This window comes from Lactuca virosa, chromosome 5 (genome assembly GCF_052849685.1).
Source record: "Lactuca virosa cultivar CGN04683 chromosome 5, Lactuca_virosa_CGN04683_v6, whole genome shotgun sequence".
NCBI classification, from domain to species: domain Eukaryota; kingdom Viridiplantae; phylum Streptophyta; class Magnoliopsida; order Asterales; family Asteraceae; genus Lactuca; species Lactuca virosa.
Window position 1 is genome coordinate 454,493,243 of NC_136430.1, and position 14,439 is coordinate 454,507,681.

At 31.3% G+C, this 14,439-nt stretch overlaps 1 protein-coding gene across 2 annotated transcripts; it reads right to left on the bottom strand.

The window, feature by feature from the left end:
* Positions 1-470: 470 nt before the first annotated feature.
* On the bottom strand, positions 471-14,003 carry LOC145114483 (uncharacterized). 2 transcript variants are annotated; one of them, XM_079050497.1, is made up of 23 exons: positions 13,473-14,003; positions 13,243-13,388; positions 13,088-13,152; positions 12,141-12,322; positions 11,865-12,055; positions 11,665-11,784; positions 11,492-11,548; positions 11,303-11,381; positions 9,945-10,991; positions 9,351-9,429; positions 9,155-9,260; positions 8,995-9,045; positions 7,595-8,048; positions 7,456-7,501; positions 6,553-6,976; positions 5,174-5,245; positions 4,364-4,395; positions 3,285-3,400; positions 2,798-2,834; positions 2,029-2,491; positions 1,825-1,951; positions 1,577-1,752; positions 471-883 (listed from the first exon to the last, which is right to left on the bottom strand). In XM_079050497.1, coding segments are annotated over exons 18-23 (846 nt in total). In that variant the 5' UTR covers positions 3,327-3,400; positions 4,364-4,395; positions 5,174-5,245; positions 6,553-6,976; positions 7,456-7,501; positions 7,595-8,048; positions 8,995-9,045; positions 9,155-9,260; positions 9,351-9,429; positions 9,945-10,991; positions 11,303-11,381; positions 11,492-11,548; positions 11,665-11,784; positions 11,865-12,055; positions 12,141-12,322; positions 13,088-13,152; positions 13,243-13,388; positions 13,473-14,003; the 3' UTR covers positions 471-882. The 2 variants fall into 2 exon arrangements, with proteins under 2 accessions (XP_078906623.1, XP_078906624.1); XM_079050498.1 differs by lacking the exons at positions 6,553-6,976; positions 7,456-7,501; positions 7,595-8,048; ... (10 more) ...; positions 13,243-13,388; positions 13,473-14,003 and having other exon boundaries at positions 5,174-6,131.
* Positions 14,004-14,439: the final 436 nt, after the last annotated feature.

The window sequence follows — 14,439 nt, forward strand, 5'->3', positions numbered from 1 at the left end:
ATTTCTTGTAGCAAAATGTTTAACTACGAAATTATAGTTCCATAGCAATGCTATGGTCGTTGCTACGACGTCTATCCGTAGCATTTCAACTACAACACACTTCCATCACAATTCCATAACAATGAATTATGTAGCAAATTTCGTATCTATTTTGTTTCGTAGCAAATTTCGTAGCTAATTGTTCCGTAGCAAATTTCGTAGCCATTTGGTCCATAACAAATTTCGTAGCCATTTGTTCCGTAGCAAAGTTCGTAGCCATTCGTTCCGTAACAAATTCCGTAGTCATTTGTTCCGTAGCAAATTTCATAACAACTTTTTTGTAGTCAATTCCATAACAATCGTTCCATACCATTTTTTCTATAAAATTCGGTTATTTAATTTGCCTTATTATATCAATTTACAAAATACAATTAATATAAAACCAAAAATAACAAAGTATTTCTATAGAAACTAAAAGAAATATCCAATACATCAAAAGATACATATTTCAAAATCAAAAGTCGCTACAAATTTAAAATGTGTTAATGACATTCATTGCTTGTGCAAGTTGTTCAAACTTTGCTTGAACATCCACATTTTTCTACTAAAACTCCACATTCTTTTTCTGAGCATCCTTATATTTTTGTTGAATATCCTCATATTGTTCGTGTTGCGTCTCAACTAACTTCTTCAAATTCTCAATCTCGACTTTTGTCTCGGCATTATTATCCTCATATTGTTCGCGATGTGTTTCAGAAGATCCTTTACTAGAACGAATGCGCTTTCCAAATGCATATAATCTCTTTTTTCGATCATGTCCCCCAACAACATCATAAAATAGTTTGTCCTCATCATTTTTCTCTCCTATCGCTTCCAACCGATCACATAGTTCCATAAAATCATCCTATAATTTTATAATGTGTTGAGATAAAACTTATACAAAAAAAATCAAAATAAAACTTACATGAATTTTTTTAGCTTTGTCAACTAAAAAAGTCACTCCATCGTGATTCTTAGTGTGTGTATACAAGAATAGTTCATGGTGTGTCGGATCATGTCCCCAAAGCTTCTTCTACATATATACAATATATATATATATATATATATATATATATATATATATATATATATATATATAGATTGCTAGCTATTTTTACATTTAGGCTTAGATATTTAAAAATGAAAAAATAGTAACTTACTTTTAGGTTAAACCCTTTTAAAAATCAAAATGGAACTAGATTGTTATGATACAAAAGTAAATGAAAATAGATTGTTATTTTTTGCATTTAGGCTCCACTCTTTAAAAATGAAAAATAAAATAACATACTTTTTAGGATTAGTCCTCTTAAAAATCAAAAGGGAACTAGAAAAACTATAACATACAACTAAATGAAAGTACATTGCTATTTTATGTATTTATGCTTAGTCCTTTTAAAAATCAAAATGGAACTAGAATGCTATAGTATAAAACTAAAGGAAAGTAGATTGCTATTTTATGCATTTAGGCTTAGTCCTTATAAAAATCAAAATAGAACTAGATAATGGTATTTCTAAATGAAAGTAGATTGCTATAATATAAAATTAAATGAGTACTTACTAAATCAGAAGCAATCTTGGAATGAGAAGCCGGTCCACCGGTATGCGTAAACGAGATACATACTTTTTCCATTTTGATCTTATGTTGTAGATATATTGTCTATATCTTTCCTTTGCCTTATTTTCCCAACAAGCTTGGACTAACGGAATTTTTTCATCATCCCAATAGCACTTTTTCTACAATACAAAATATATAGATGAGTTTTTTAGTTAACGAATACCTAATAATTGCATAAACGAGATACATACATGAAACTCATCCCAATAAAGGAGTTTTGTCTCGTCGCTTAAAGTTGCCCAGCTATACCCGTTTAAATCAGCTCTTTCACCAAAGGATTCATAGATAAGGGAAGAACATGGGCCCGAAGGAAATAACCTACAAAAGAAAAAATTAACCGCATTGTAAAATTCATGAAGCTCAATGTTGATAAAAATGTAAGAATTTTAACTTACTCTTTATCTCGCACTCCAATATATAGACGCCCATCAAGTCCTGTAGATCCAAGTAAATACCCTTGATGTTGAACGCCAACATTTTCCTCAACCGATTCACTACAATTTGTTGTGGATCTAGGTACAGATGATGTAGTAGATGCAGGTGTAGATGATTGGATAGATGTAGGTACAAATGATTGGGTAGATGATGTAGGTAAGGATGACTGGTTGGATGATGTAGGTATGGATGATGCATGTGTTGATGATGTGGCACCAACATGTGAAACAAATGTTGGGGCAGATACAGTACCAACAGATGATAATGTGGTACGAGATGATGATGACGACAATGCTGATGTAGATAATGGGGCAGATATATTACCAACAGATTTTGCATCATCGGTGCATTTGTTTATGAAACGTACACTTGTATGTTGCTTTCGTTTCAATGTGTCTCTTAATAAGAATTGTGACATCTTTCCTGAAATTTTAAAAACTTAGGAAGTTATAAATCTATTTGATCACAAATATTATAGAAATATCTTACTAAAAATTTAAGCATACTACTTTTTACTTTAAAATACCAATGTACTTTTGTTTACTTATTTATTTTAGCATCCTACTTTTTACTTTGAAAAATACAAAAACTAAAAGTATAATGCAAATACTTTAATGAAAGTAGATTGCTATTTTTTGTATTTAAAAATGAAAAAAATAACAACTTACAATGTCATAGTAAGTATAAAAGATAAAGCACAAAGCTTAAACATGATGGTTTTGTTATCACCTGGATTGGATTGGATTGGACTGGAGTGGATTGGAACCTGGAACAAAGAAAAAGTTGAAACAGTTCATGCCTTTCATTAAAATATTGCATACATAAAGACTATTTGAGTATGATAAATGACCGTTTTACCCTTCACCAACTTAGCACATTATAACATAGTTCAAAAGAATGTTAGGAAGGGAAAAAGGGGTATCTAGATAGTATACACATTAGCTTATTATAGCATTCAAAATGCCATACATCTAGAAGAAATGAGGCCATTACTCAGATCATTTTAAACAAGAGTGTTAATACACAAACAAGATATAGGACCAAAAAATCAAAATTATCTATAAAATATTTTGAATTTTATCTAAAATAAAGTTAGAAAAACAAATTAAAAACTGGAACCCTGATGGATTAATTTCTATGGTTGCACAAAAACTGCAATTAAAATTACTACCATGTGAATTTCCTGCATTTTCCCACATGTTTCTCATTGTCTTACTGTTTCATAAACATCACAAGGTTTGTATAAAAGTGTATGCATGTTTGTTTGTTGGTAAAGAAACACCTAGTTTCATAATATTCTTTGTAAGAATCAACAATGAGTGATCCAGGCTCCTGCATTATCCAACAAGAAAAATCATTAATTGATATATTATGAATGTTGATTATAAAGATATTTCATATAATTGATATATTATGATGGCAACAGTAGAAAAATCATTAATTGATATATTATGATGGCAACAGTAGAATTTCAAGTTTCTGGATTAGATGACAACAGTAGAATCGCAGAAACAAGCATAGAAGAGTCAGGTAATTTTAAACCTAGAAAATTATATCAAATGGCAAGTGAACTTCCATAGTTTTGTGTGTTTTCTTCCTCTTGTATATCTGAACAAATACCTTGTATATCTCAACAAACATATTCCAGTTTCTGTAAAGTCTGTAGAGGAAAAATCCTCCATGACACCAAAATCTTTGTCTACATTTGAACTTTACTCTAAGCTCATAGAGGAACAAAGTGACTGGATTCAAGGACCTTCTGGTAAGATAAGAGTTCATTTGGCTACAAATATATTATCCAACAATGTCCATTAGGAGAGGCTAGAGCCCAGAGGCATTTACTTGTGAAACTTTAGATTTAAAATGGTATATGAGTATTTTACTTTTTCAAGGAGGAAATGTTGGGAATTGAATTCCATTGGTTTTAGGATGGGATGTTGGAATCCAATGGAATTCAATTACGTAATCATTTGCAACCAAATGTGAGATTGGAATGGAATTGAATTCCAGTCCATATAAAAAAAACAATTAGAACATGCTGTTTATCTAGCAACAAAATCTAACAGTCCATTTTGTTGTTTACCATGGCAAACTAGCAACAAAATCTAACAGTCCATATAAAAAAACAATGAGAATCGTTGCTCCTACTTTATCTAGCTACACTGTAGTCTGTTGTAGCCAACAAGACAGATGAGTACATGCTGTTTAAGCAGAAAAATTATCATTGAATGTATGTCATGAGTAACGGATTTATGCAGAAGGGAAAAGAAGTGGTTGAGAACTTGTGATAAGAACCTGTAGGATGTTGCAGTTTTCCTTGGTGGTATCTGCACACAGACAATAGTATGTAATTAATAGTTTCAACAATGTAATGATACAAAGTTTATGAAATAGATAACATAAGAAATAAGTTCATTGGTGATATAAGAGAGATCAATATCCTTCAAGTCATTGGATGATAGAAAGAGAAAATGGAGCAAAAAGAAGAGAGAAGAATGCTACCTGGTAGGGATGAAGACGATCGAGAAAATTTTCATTTTCCGGGAAAAGTTTTGAAAAATAAACGAACTAAACGTGTTTTCAAAATTCTTATTTTTTTTGGAAACTTTTTTCGATAACAGCCCATTTTTCCGCAACTAAACGCAAAAACAGTTTTCATTTTCCGGTTTTCGTTTTCCCTTTTTAGTTTTCGTTTCCCGTTTTCAGTTTTCATTGGAAAATTTAGAAACTGTGTGAGTGTGTGTGTGTAAGGGGGGGGGGGGTGGGTGGGTGGGTGGATAGATAGGGGTGTGGTGGGTTGGGGGTGTAAAGGTGGGGGTAGGTAGAGGTGAGAGAGTGGGTGTGTGTTTATATTTTAGAAAAAAATTGGAATTAGAAAAATATGGAAAACAATGATTATCGGTTTTCCGAAAATTTCCAACTTCTTTGTAATTTTATAAAACGGTGTGAAAAATTTAGAAAAAATAAACGAACTAAACGCACGTTTTCAAAATTCTCATTTTTCTTGGAAATTTTTTCCGGAAAACGGCCCATTTTTCCGCAACTATACGCAACCTTAATTTCTCATATTATTAAGTAATTAGCAAAGTAGAATTAGTTTCTTACCTTGGTGGCATTGTATATAATCATTTTAGCTTTTTTCCAGATTTGTAGGTGCTCTCGATTGCTTTAGTTACTCTAATAAATAGCCACAAAAAGAGGAATTGTTGGATGATAATAACTGAAACATGTAGAAATACATAAATTAAGATTCGTATGGCAAACTTTACAATAAGATTAAAATTGAGTAAAAACGTAAATAGACAATCAATACATAGGTTTGCTTTAGTAGCATGATGGTAAGCCTAACATATTAAAATCATGACTAGATCCAAGATTTTGACCAGATTTCTCTTATTAATAAATAATATAATGCAAATCCATGGAAGAGAAAAAAGAAACACAATAAACATTGGTTATTCATAAGAATGCTGACAGAATTTAAAATACATTATCAAACGATCAGCAAAACTATCCAAACACACCATGATTATCAACAAAATCATAGAAACACATTCTGAAACACGCTAAATCGGATTATAAAGAAAAAAAACCAATTAAAAGATTGAGAAGATAACCCTATGTAGTTTCCTTGTGGTGTAATTACTTTCAGTGATTGTTTTAGCAATGCCATAGAAACAAAAAGCATATTCAAAGCATAATAATTGTCCTATTAAGAAAAAAGATGAAAGTAATGCTATAATTGGGTAAACATATAAAAATATAATGTCGTAATAAGAAAATAGTTAAAAGTAGTATGCATCTCCCTAATATAGCATTGGCTGATCATTGGATATATGGTTTCATTTGAGTTTCATTGATTTGTGTTTTATAGCGTCCTACATTCATTTTTTCCTATTTTAACATTGTACTTCGAAAAATCTGCATAATGTCATCACGATACAAAGCAAATTTCATTATATATGATGCCCTAATAAGAAAGATTAAAAGTGAATGGAATTTCCATAATGCAATGCTGTAACAAAAAGAAATGGAAGTGGGATGCTTAATTGACCAAAATTATGATATTACTCTAGAAAGATAGATAAACCATTCATATATTGTTACTTAAAACTATTGTTGTAGAATCATTGATACTCGATAATGAAAATCATCCAATAAGTATTAATAGTAAAACAAAATTATTTATTAAAGTATTAAGATATGATCCGGTAACAAAAATTGCCACCAAAAAGAAGTAGATGAAATCCTTACTTTCTTAAAAAAAGAAAGGTGTAATTTCTAAATAAAAAAAGAGTTGAAAGGTAGAATGTAATCAAAGTGCATTGCCTAAAAAAAATAAAAATAAAAATAAAGTTAAAAGTTAATACTTAAGCTTACCTTATGCCCCCAAAAATCAAGTTACATTATATATATATATATATATATATATATATATATATATATATATATATATATTGTTGAAACAAAAGGCCTTTACTTACACATTCGATGGATACAAGTTGCTTTCAAGACTTCCACCAACAACATTTGCAATCAGGTTTGGTTTCCATGGGGAAAAGTACTACAGCCCCCTTACCATGTAGGAAAAAGAATAAGTGGAAAGACAATAAAAAGAAACAAGTGAATAAGAAGAAACCTTTGGTGTCTCAGTTGCATAACAAACTGTAGCAACATCTTCTGGTTTTGGTTGGGTTTTTTACTTCCCTAAAAAGCACCAAATTCTTATGGCATAAATCATGAAAGATTAAGTCATGTTATCGGGAGATGTTTAAGTATGTTATTATGATAACAAAGACAGAGTTAGCCAAAATCAAACACTAAATTGTGATTCAACAAAAGAAGTTGAAGTTACCTGAATAAGAAGTTTTTAAAATGATACAACCTTAACCCCAGCCCTCCAACAACCTATATTACCAGTCAATATGAGTTCTTGAGGGTTGTAAAGAATCTTGAAACAAATGCTTAACCACTATCACTAGGAATCTCTTTTATACTTTGTAAAATCAGCAGTGAAAATTGCTTAACGTAGAGATGACATGATCAAGATCAACCTAGACGACATTGTCATAACAATGAAAGTAGCATGAGGGTAAATTAGTCTAATTAAAAAAAAAATAGAAGTGGTCAATGATTGGAGAATGTTTAAGTTAACAGTTTTTGTTTAATAAAGTTAGTGAATCTCTCATGTTTCAAAACAATAAGGTTATCGACCTTTTCACCCATCACTCCTACTTTCCAGCCAAAATTGATATTTTTGGACAAATTTACCCTTCATGATCAACAACATTATATTAGTATAGCGGCCATTACTTCCAGGAACAAATATACGTTTTTCCAATACAAAATTCATGGATTTACAGTAACAAAAGTTATAGTTTCTTCACCTTTGATCACAGCTTGCAGCTACAAGAATATGAGGAAGCTATACAGCTGATGGATAATAAAAAATTTGGAATTAGTATAATAAAAAATGGAATGAAATAGATTTGAAGAACATAAGTTTGTGTGCATGTTGTTTTTCACCTTGGTTGTTGCTTCTGAAACAGAATGAACCCTAATTAATGTCCCCTGTTAGGATGTTGTTGCTATGTTTGTAGCCAATGGGGATCTATGAACATCTCTATCTGCATTATTAACGAATCATGATTTCAAAATATTTTGGAATTAAGTGCATCGGTGTAGTGGCGATATCTGGTGATAAAATGTACTTAAAATCTTGAAAAATAATACATGTAGTGTCTACACATGAAATCAAACATAGGTTTCTCAAATCTTATAATACTAACTGATTTTGAAATCAACAGTCAAAAATTTTCAAATGATGCGGAGGGCATTTTCGTCTTTTACTCAGACAGAAAGATCAAGAGTCAGTTCCCATCCCAGCTTCCACCTTTTTGGTTGGGATATAAAATAGAAATTTGTTTTAATCATCGGATGTATGTATACTTCATCTCAGGAACATCCACACGCTTTACTTCTAAAACAAGAGGAATAAATAGCATACATCAATGTTGGTTTAAATGCAAGAAATAGCAATCTACTTTTATTGATTTGTGTACTACAGCATTTCCTATTATAGCATTGTACTTGAAAAAGAATTTTCATAATGTAATGCCCTTATAAGTAAAAAGTTGAAATTACAATGTTGTCACAAAATGAAATGGAAGTACGATGCTATAATGAACAAACTATAAAAACTAAGTAACTACTGAGAGAGAGAGAGGGACCTGAAGATCTATTCTAGGGTTTAAACCTAGCAATGAACTTTTAGTGATTTCTTATTATATATTGCATCCTACTTTCCTTTAATCTTATTACAACATTCTGCACTCAAATTATAATGTCACAATAAGAAAAAAGAAAAAGTGCTATAATTGGGTAGAATTTTCAAAGATGAAAGTAAAATGCTATAGAAATCTAAAAGTATAAGGACCTAATAAGAAAATAGCTAAAAGTACTAGGCTATAAATGGGTAAATTTTTTGACTTTTTTTTATGGCAGGAGTGATGATATTAATTGAGAATTGATTGCCCAAATACCATTAAAGAAAGAGTCCTATATGTTTTGTCTAGAAGGCCCAATAAAGGGTAAAACAGGAAAATAGCTTAAGTCAGTCAGGATAGAAAGAAGAATAAATAAAGGATTTGATAGTGTTAAGATTTTAATCAATTCCTTGTTCTTTATTCCTTTAAATCCATCCTAATTTATGTTTCTCATCAATTTTGTAGCAACAAACATCATCTGGTGATGGTTGTGACTTCCCTAAAAAGAAGATAAAAGAACCATGTTGAGAAAAAATCTGGCTGTAGGGGCAAATAAATAAATAACTTTAAAATAATAAAATTTAAACTCTTACAACTGTGTGTAACTTTCATACAATATACTAATTAGGTAAAAAAAACTTACAGATTATTAGTCTATACCTTAACATTTGGTTGTTGAACATCTCATGCAATGTGAACTTGTGTAGTAGCCTGTAGGATTGAAGTGTATAATTAGTTTCTTTGTAATCTTATATTCAATAGACCGATTTCAATTCAAAAAATTAAATAATAAAGAAAAGGAGTTTTCTAAGTGAATTACAGCAGGAGGGAGGGAGGGAGAGAGTCCCTTCTACTGGTTTGATGATGGACTACAACAAGCTCTAAGCATTCTTTTGGGGCTAAATGCAATACAACTTCATCTTTTCCTGAAGATAATAAATAAACACAAGTTTTAGGAACAGAGGGGTATGTCTGGAAATACACAAACAGGGTCATAGACTCGTAACTATAGATACCTGTACACCTGCATATTGTTTCCATGAAGACAAATAACCCAACAACCTTCTTTGAGATTCAATGGAACTAAAGGTGTACCTTTTAACAATAACAAAAAAAAAACCATGAGGGGATTTATAGTGTTAAGGGTAAAAGCATACACTTTGATTCTCGGGGGCCTCTTTTTTTACTTTCTCTATCATAAGTTCTTTATTTAGTTTCTAAAACCTTTTTCTTGTTGCAGAGTAATAATGAATGGAATTTGTCAAAGGAATTGAAATCCATCATGTGTATGGTTGACAGAAAATGGAAAGGATTTTGATTCAACAATAATTATATAAAACATCAAACATACATACTCTAATTTCATGACCATTTAAAACAAGTAATGACATTAAAAATGACTTATGGGAGGGTCGATGGAGCTGTTTCTATTTGCTGAATGTGAAGAGGCTGAGGGTAAAATTGGAATTTGTTGCCTTTCTTTCCCTCCCAATCAGCCCAATTTTGGGAGAATCATTTTTAGGGCCAAGTTTGTCCCACATATGAGATGCATTATTGCATGAAAGATTATATTTATTACAGTATGGAAGAAACAATTGGCATTTACTTACACATTTGATGGATACAACTTCATTTCAAGACTTCCACCAACAACATTTGCAATCAGGTTACCATGTAGGAAAAAGAATAAGTGCAGAAATTTTATAGAGTTGATAAGAAAAGAAATAGCATAAGTGTACAAGAAATAGAAACCTTTGGTGTATAACATATTGTAGAAACAAACATCATCTGGTTTTGGTGGACAAAAGAAAAGAAAAGAAAAGGGTGATGGATTGGTTGTTACTTCCCTAAAAAGCACCAATTCATATGGAAAATAATTAAATCGGTAATCAAAATAGCAGAAATCATGAAGGATTAACTCATGTTATTGGAGATGTTTAAGTCTGTTATCATGATAACAAACAAGACAGAGTTAGTGAAAAGTCGAAGAACACTAAATTGTGATTCAACAAAAAGACTTGAAGTTACCTGAATAAATAAGATTTTAAAATGATACAAATGAGCTAATGCCATCTCTTCCATCACCAACTGGACCTGCAAGATTGGTCATTATAATGCCATTTGAAGCTTAAAGAAAGACGATTTAATATATGGATCTTTCTAAAAATAATAATAATAATAATAATAATAATAATAATAATAATAAAGACGATTTAAAACTTTGACAATATAATAACGATCAGTAACTATGGTGATCAAAAGTAGAGCTATCCTTCATGAGTATCCTTGAAAACATAATCCCCAAAATTAACCCCATGTATCTACTACTCATGTCTTATAATCTTCTCCTTTTAAACTAACTTCATTCATGTATGAAACATATCAACTACTCATGTCATTTTACTTTGAACAAGAATAAAAAACGTTACAAACCTCAAAAAAGGACCAAAAACGAAAAAAATCAGCTACACTCAGGGACCAAACATGCAATATTACCCTAAAAAGATAGATGAATCATTCATATATTGTTATAGTTGGTAATGAAAATTATCTATTAAAGTGTATATGAAGATATGATCCAGTAACAAAAATTGCCACCAGAAAGAATGAGATGCTAAAGGTAACAACAAAAGCATCACGGATGAATGAAGAGGTTCCTGCAAAAAAAGGAAAAATTGAAGTTTTTTAACAAATATAAGAAATTATTATTATCTCATGAGATATACAAAAGTAAACACCAGCACTCTCTTTATATTGCCCACTTGTTTTTAACATTTCAACCCACCAAATTTCAATCTCTAAAATCATGCAGGAAGAAATTACAAACATAAATCCAATTACTTTTGTAGCAATGACAATCAATAAGTGTTTCTCAAATATGCAAATTATACATGCCAAATTTATCCTGATGTATATTAATTGAAAGGGAAACACAAAATTGTGATTCAACAAAAGGACTTGAAGTTACCTGAATAATTTTTTTTGAAAATGAATCAACCTTAACCTCAATTGCTGATGGAAGAGATGGCAATAGTTCCTCCAACCACCTATAATATATAATATATAATATAATATATTACCAGTCAATACGAGTTCTTTGTTGAAGGTTGTTGCATCATTTCAGTAAAGAATCTTATCAGTGCAATTGATATCATACCACTATTATCAGAAGGAATCCCAAGCTCAGCAACTGAAATGTCAAAGTAATTAGCAACTGAAATGTCAATGATATTTTAACCATTTAAAAGTATGAAAGGGAGAAAATTACAAGACATTGTGTGTAGAAAGGTACAGAACAACCAAGGAGAAATTAGCACACAAGTGACATACATATTACATAACCAATAGTTGACTGAGATGTGGCTTCCATTTGTATCTATACAAAATTCAGATAAATTTATTTGTACCCAATCCGAATCCGCCTTAACATACTCTCTAATAGCTCCATCTCTGACAAAATTGAAGTTTTTTTCACAAAATTCTCAAATATAATATTTTTGTTCACAAAAGAGAAATGATTATTAACCCACCAAAGACCACACCATGTGGCATTTCCCTTCCTTGATGTCCCAACTCGCTAAATATAAGTACATGTTTTAAACAAATAAAAGAACATATATCTTTTGTAAAGAATTAGCAGGCGTACTTAACAAGTGCAATTTTCAGCATCTTTTTAATAGATAAGCACAGGTTTTAGGAACAGCAGGGTATTTCTGTACACCTGCATATCGTTTCCAGGCTTTGTCAGCTTGTAATCAGTGGATAAAGCAATGTATTTGACATTCAATGGAAATAAAAAAATGTACCTTTAAACATGAGCAGAAAAACTAAATAAGACACATAAAAAGCATCAAGTGTTTTATAGTACATGGTAACACTTTTGACTCTCTGGAACCATTTTCTTTTCCTTTTCTCCACCAAAAGTTTTTTATTTGGTTTTTAAAACCTTTTCTTGTTGCAGAGTAATGAATGGAATTTGTCAAAGGAACTGCAAAAAAGAATAGCAATTAATCTCAGAGTAATGTAAGGGAACATATGGTTCACATAATATTTTTGAAATGAATGGAATTTGTCAAAGGAATTGGAATTTGTCAAAGGAATTGGAATCTGTCATGTGTATGTATGCTTGACAAGGAAATGGAAAGGATTCCAATTCCGTTCATTTGATGTTTTGTGTTATTTTACAAATCTATGAAAAGAATTGAAGTGAAAGTTATTTTAAATGACCGAAACATAAGCATCAAACATACATACTCTGATCTTATAAACATTAAAAAGAAAAAAAGTAATATGACATTAAAAATGACTTATGCAGTTTAAACATTTGGTTGTCCAACATCTGATGTAGTTTGAACTTTTGTAGCCTAGCCTGTAGGATTGAAGTGTATAATTAGTTTCTTGTCTACACAAACTATGCATCTATCTCTTCTTTATAATCAAAAAAACAACTTCAATTAAAAAATTAAACAATAAAGACATAGTTTTTTAAATGAAATGCAGTAGGAGTGGAGGAGAGAGTCCCTTACTACTCTTCTACTGGTTTGATGGTGGACTAGAAGAAGCTATTAAAAATGCTTTTGGGTTTAGTTTTTAAATCTTTTTCTTATCATCTACATATCACACAATGACATTGAGAAACAGAGAGAACATCACATATATACAAAAAAAAAATGGAGGAGAAAAAGAAAGAAACTCAGAGAGGTCGTAGTGTTAATTAAGGTTACAATTAAGTAAAATTATGTCATTAATTTACCTTTGGTATAGTTCTAGTAGATCCTTGGGTATAGTGGTTGATCCTTTTAGCAATGATGACGCATGCTTAGAAAAAAAAAAAAAAAAAAAAAAAAAAAAAAACACGTCACGTCATTATTGAAAAAATACAAACAATTAAACAAACAAAGACACTACCTGGAAATCAGAGGGGAAAGATCTGTACTCTTTTTCTTGATCGATGATGACGGTGAACCAAACTGACATCGCAACCAGACATCATACAGCTACAAAGCATAAAGGTACAACCCAATAGCCTGATGAATCCAGTAATGAAGACAGACCTGAGAAATCTTGGCCTAACTGAAAATAACTAACAAAAAAAATTACACACAAAAAAAAAAAAAAAATCAAGAACGTTACCTTACCTAAGAGACGAAGAGTGAAACGCAGAGGATTCTTGAACGCCGGGGAATGAATTAATGAAAGAAGAAAGGAGGAAACGGTGGTGTGAAAGATAGTCCCCTCGAAATAAAACCCTCTTCTTCTTCTTCTTCTTCTTCTTCTTCAAAGAAACAAGTTTCCAGCGATGTTTGGAGAGCAATGAGCGGGATGAATGAAGATCGGAAAAGGGAAAAAAAACCCAATAAAACTAAAATAAATGGGAGAAGAGAAAAATGATAAGAATGAACACTTACAACTATCTTGATATCTTCTTTGGATTGTAGGCATGGTTGTGAGTGTCCGGTGAAGGATGGTGCCATGGTGGTGCTTGGGTCTCAGGGGAGCGGAGTTATAGAGATCAGGATTGAGTCTCCGGCGGTGTTTGGAGAGCAGCGAGGGGGATGAATGAATAGCAGAAGAAGAAAAAGGTTATATCAAGCGCCAATACACCGACCCAACCAACCCTTTCAACTTCCCACTTCAACGGTTCTTTTTGTCAAACCAGACATTTCCAAAATTAATTAAATTATATTTTGACACTTTTTTTTGTTTCACTCTTTACCACTTACTCAACCGGTTGTTAGTTGAGGTGACATTTTTTGATGATGTCACATACAGACGGTATCAATATTTGGTAACATCATCACGTTCCGGTATGAAAATCAATGTGATAATAATATCTAAGCAATCCTTATGTACAACCCTTTATGCATATTAGACTAGATTAGACTTTTTGGACCAATTTGACAGGTCTGTTTTGATCATGATGGTCTATATTGGCCCGATCCATTGTGTTCCATGTTCATTTTTACATGGTAATTGGGAAAGTAATCGACAATCAATAAGGGGTAACATTATAAAATACCAATCAATAATATTAAATTTTCTTTTTGGTCATTCATCTTTTAAATATAAACCAGTAAACAATTTTTTTTGTTTATGAGATCCAAT

What these genes read in the sequence shown, in the direction of transcription:
- LOC145114483 (XM_079050497.1), bottom strand. Translation starts at nt 3,326, where the DNA reads ATGCATACACTTTTATACAAACCTTGTGATGTTTATGAAACA. An exon ending in TCCAATCCAATCCAATCCAG is followed by an intron (nt 2,492 to 2,797) that starts GTGATAACAAAA and finishes TTAAAATTTCAG; the next exon opens with GAAAGATGTCACAATTCTTA. An exon ending in ATTGGAGTGCGAGATAAAGA is followed by an intron (nt 1,952 to 2,028) that starts GTAAGTTAAAAT and finishes TTTCTTTTGTAG; the next exon opens with GTTATTTCCTTCGGGCCCAT.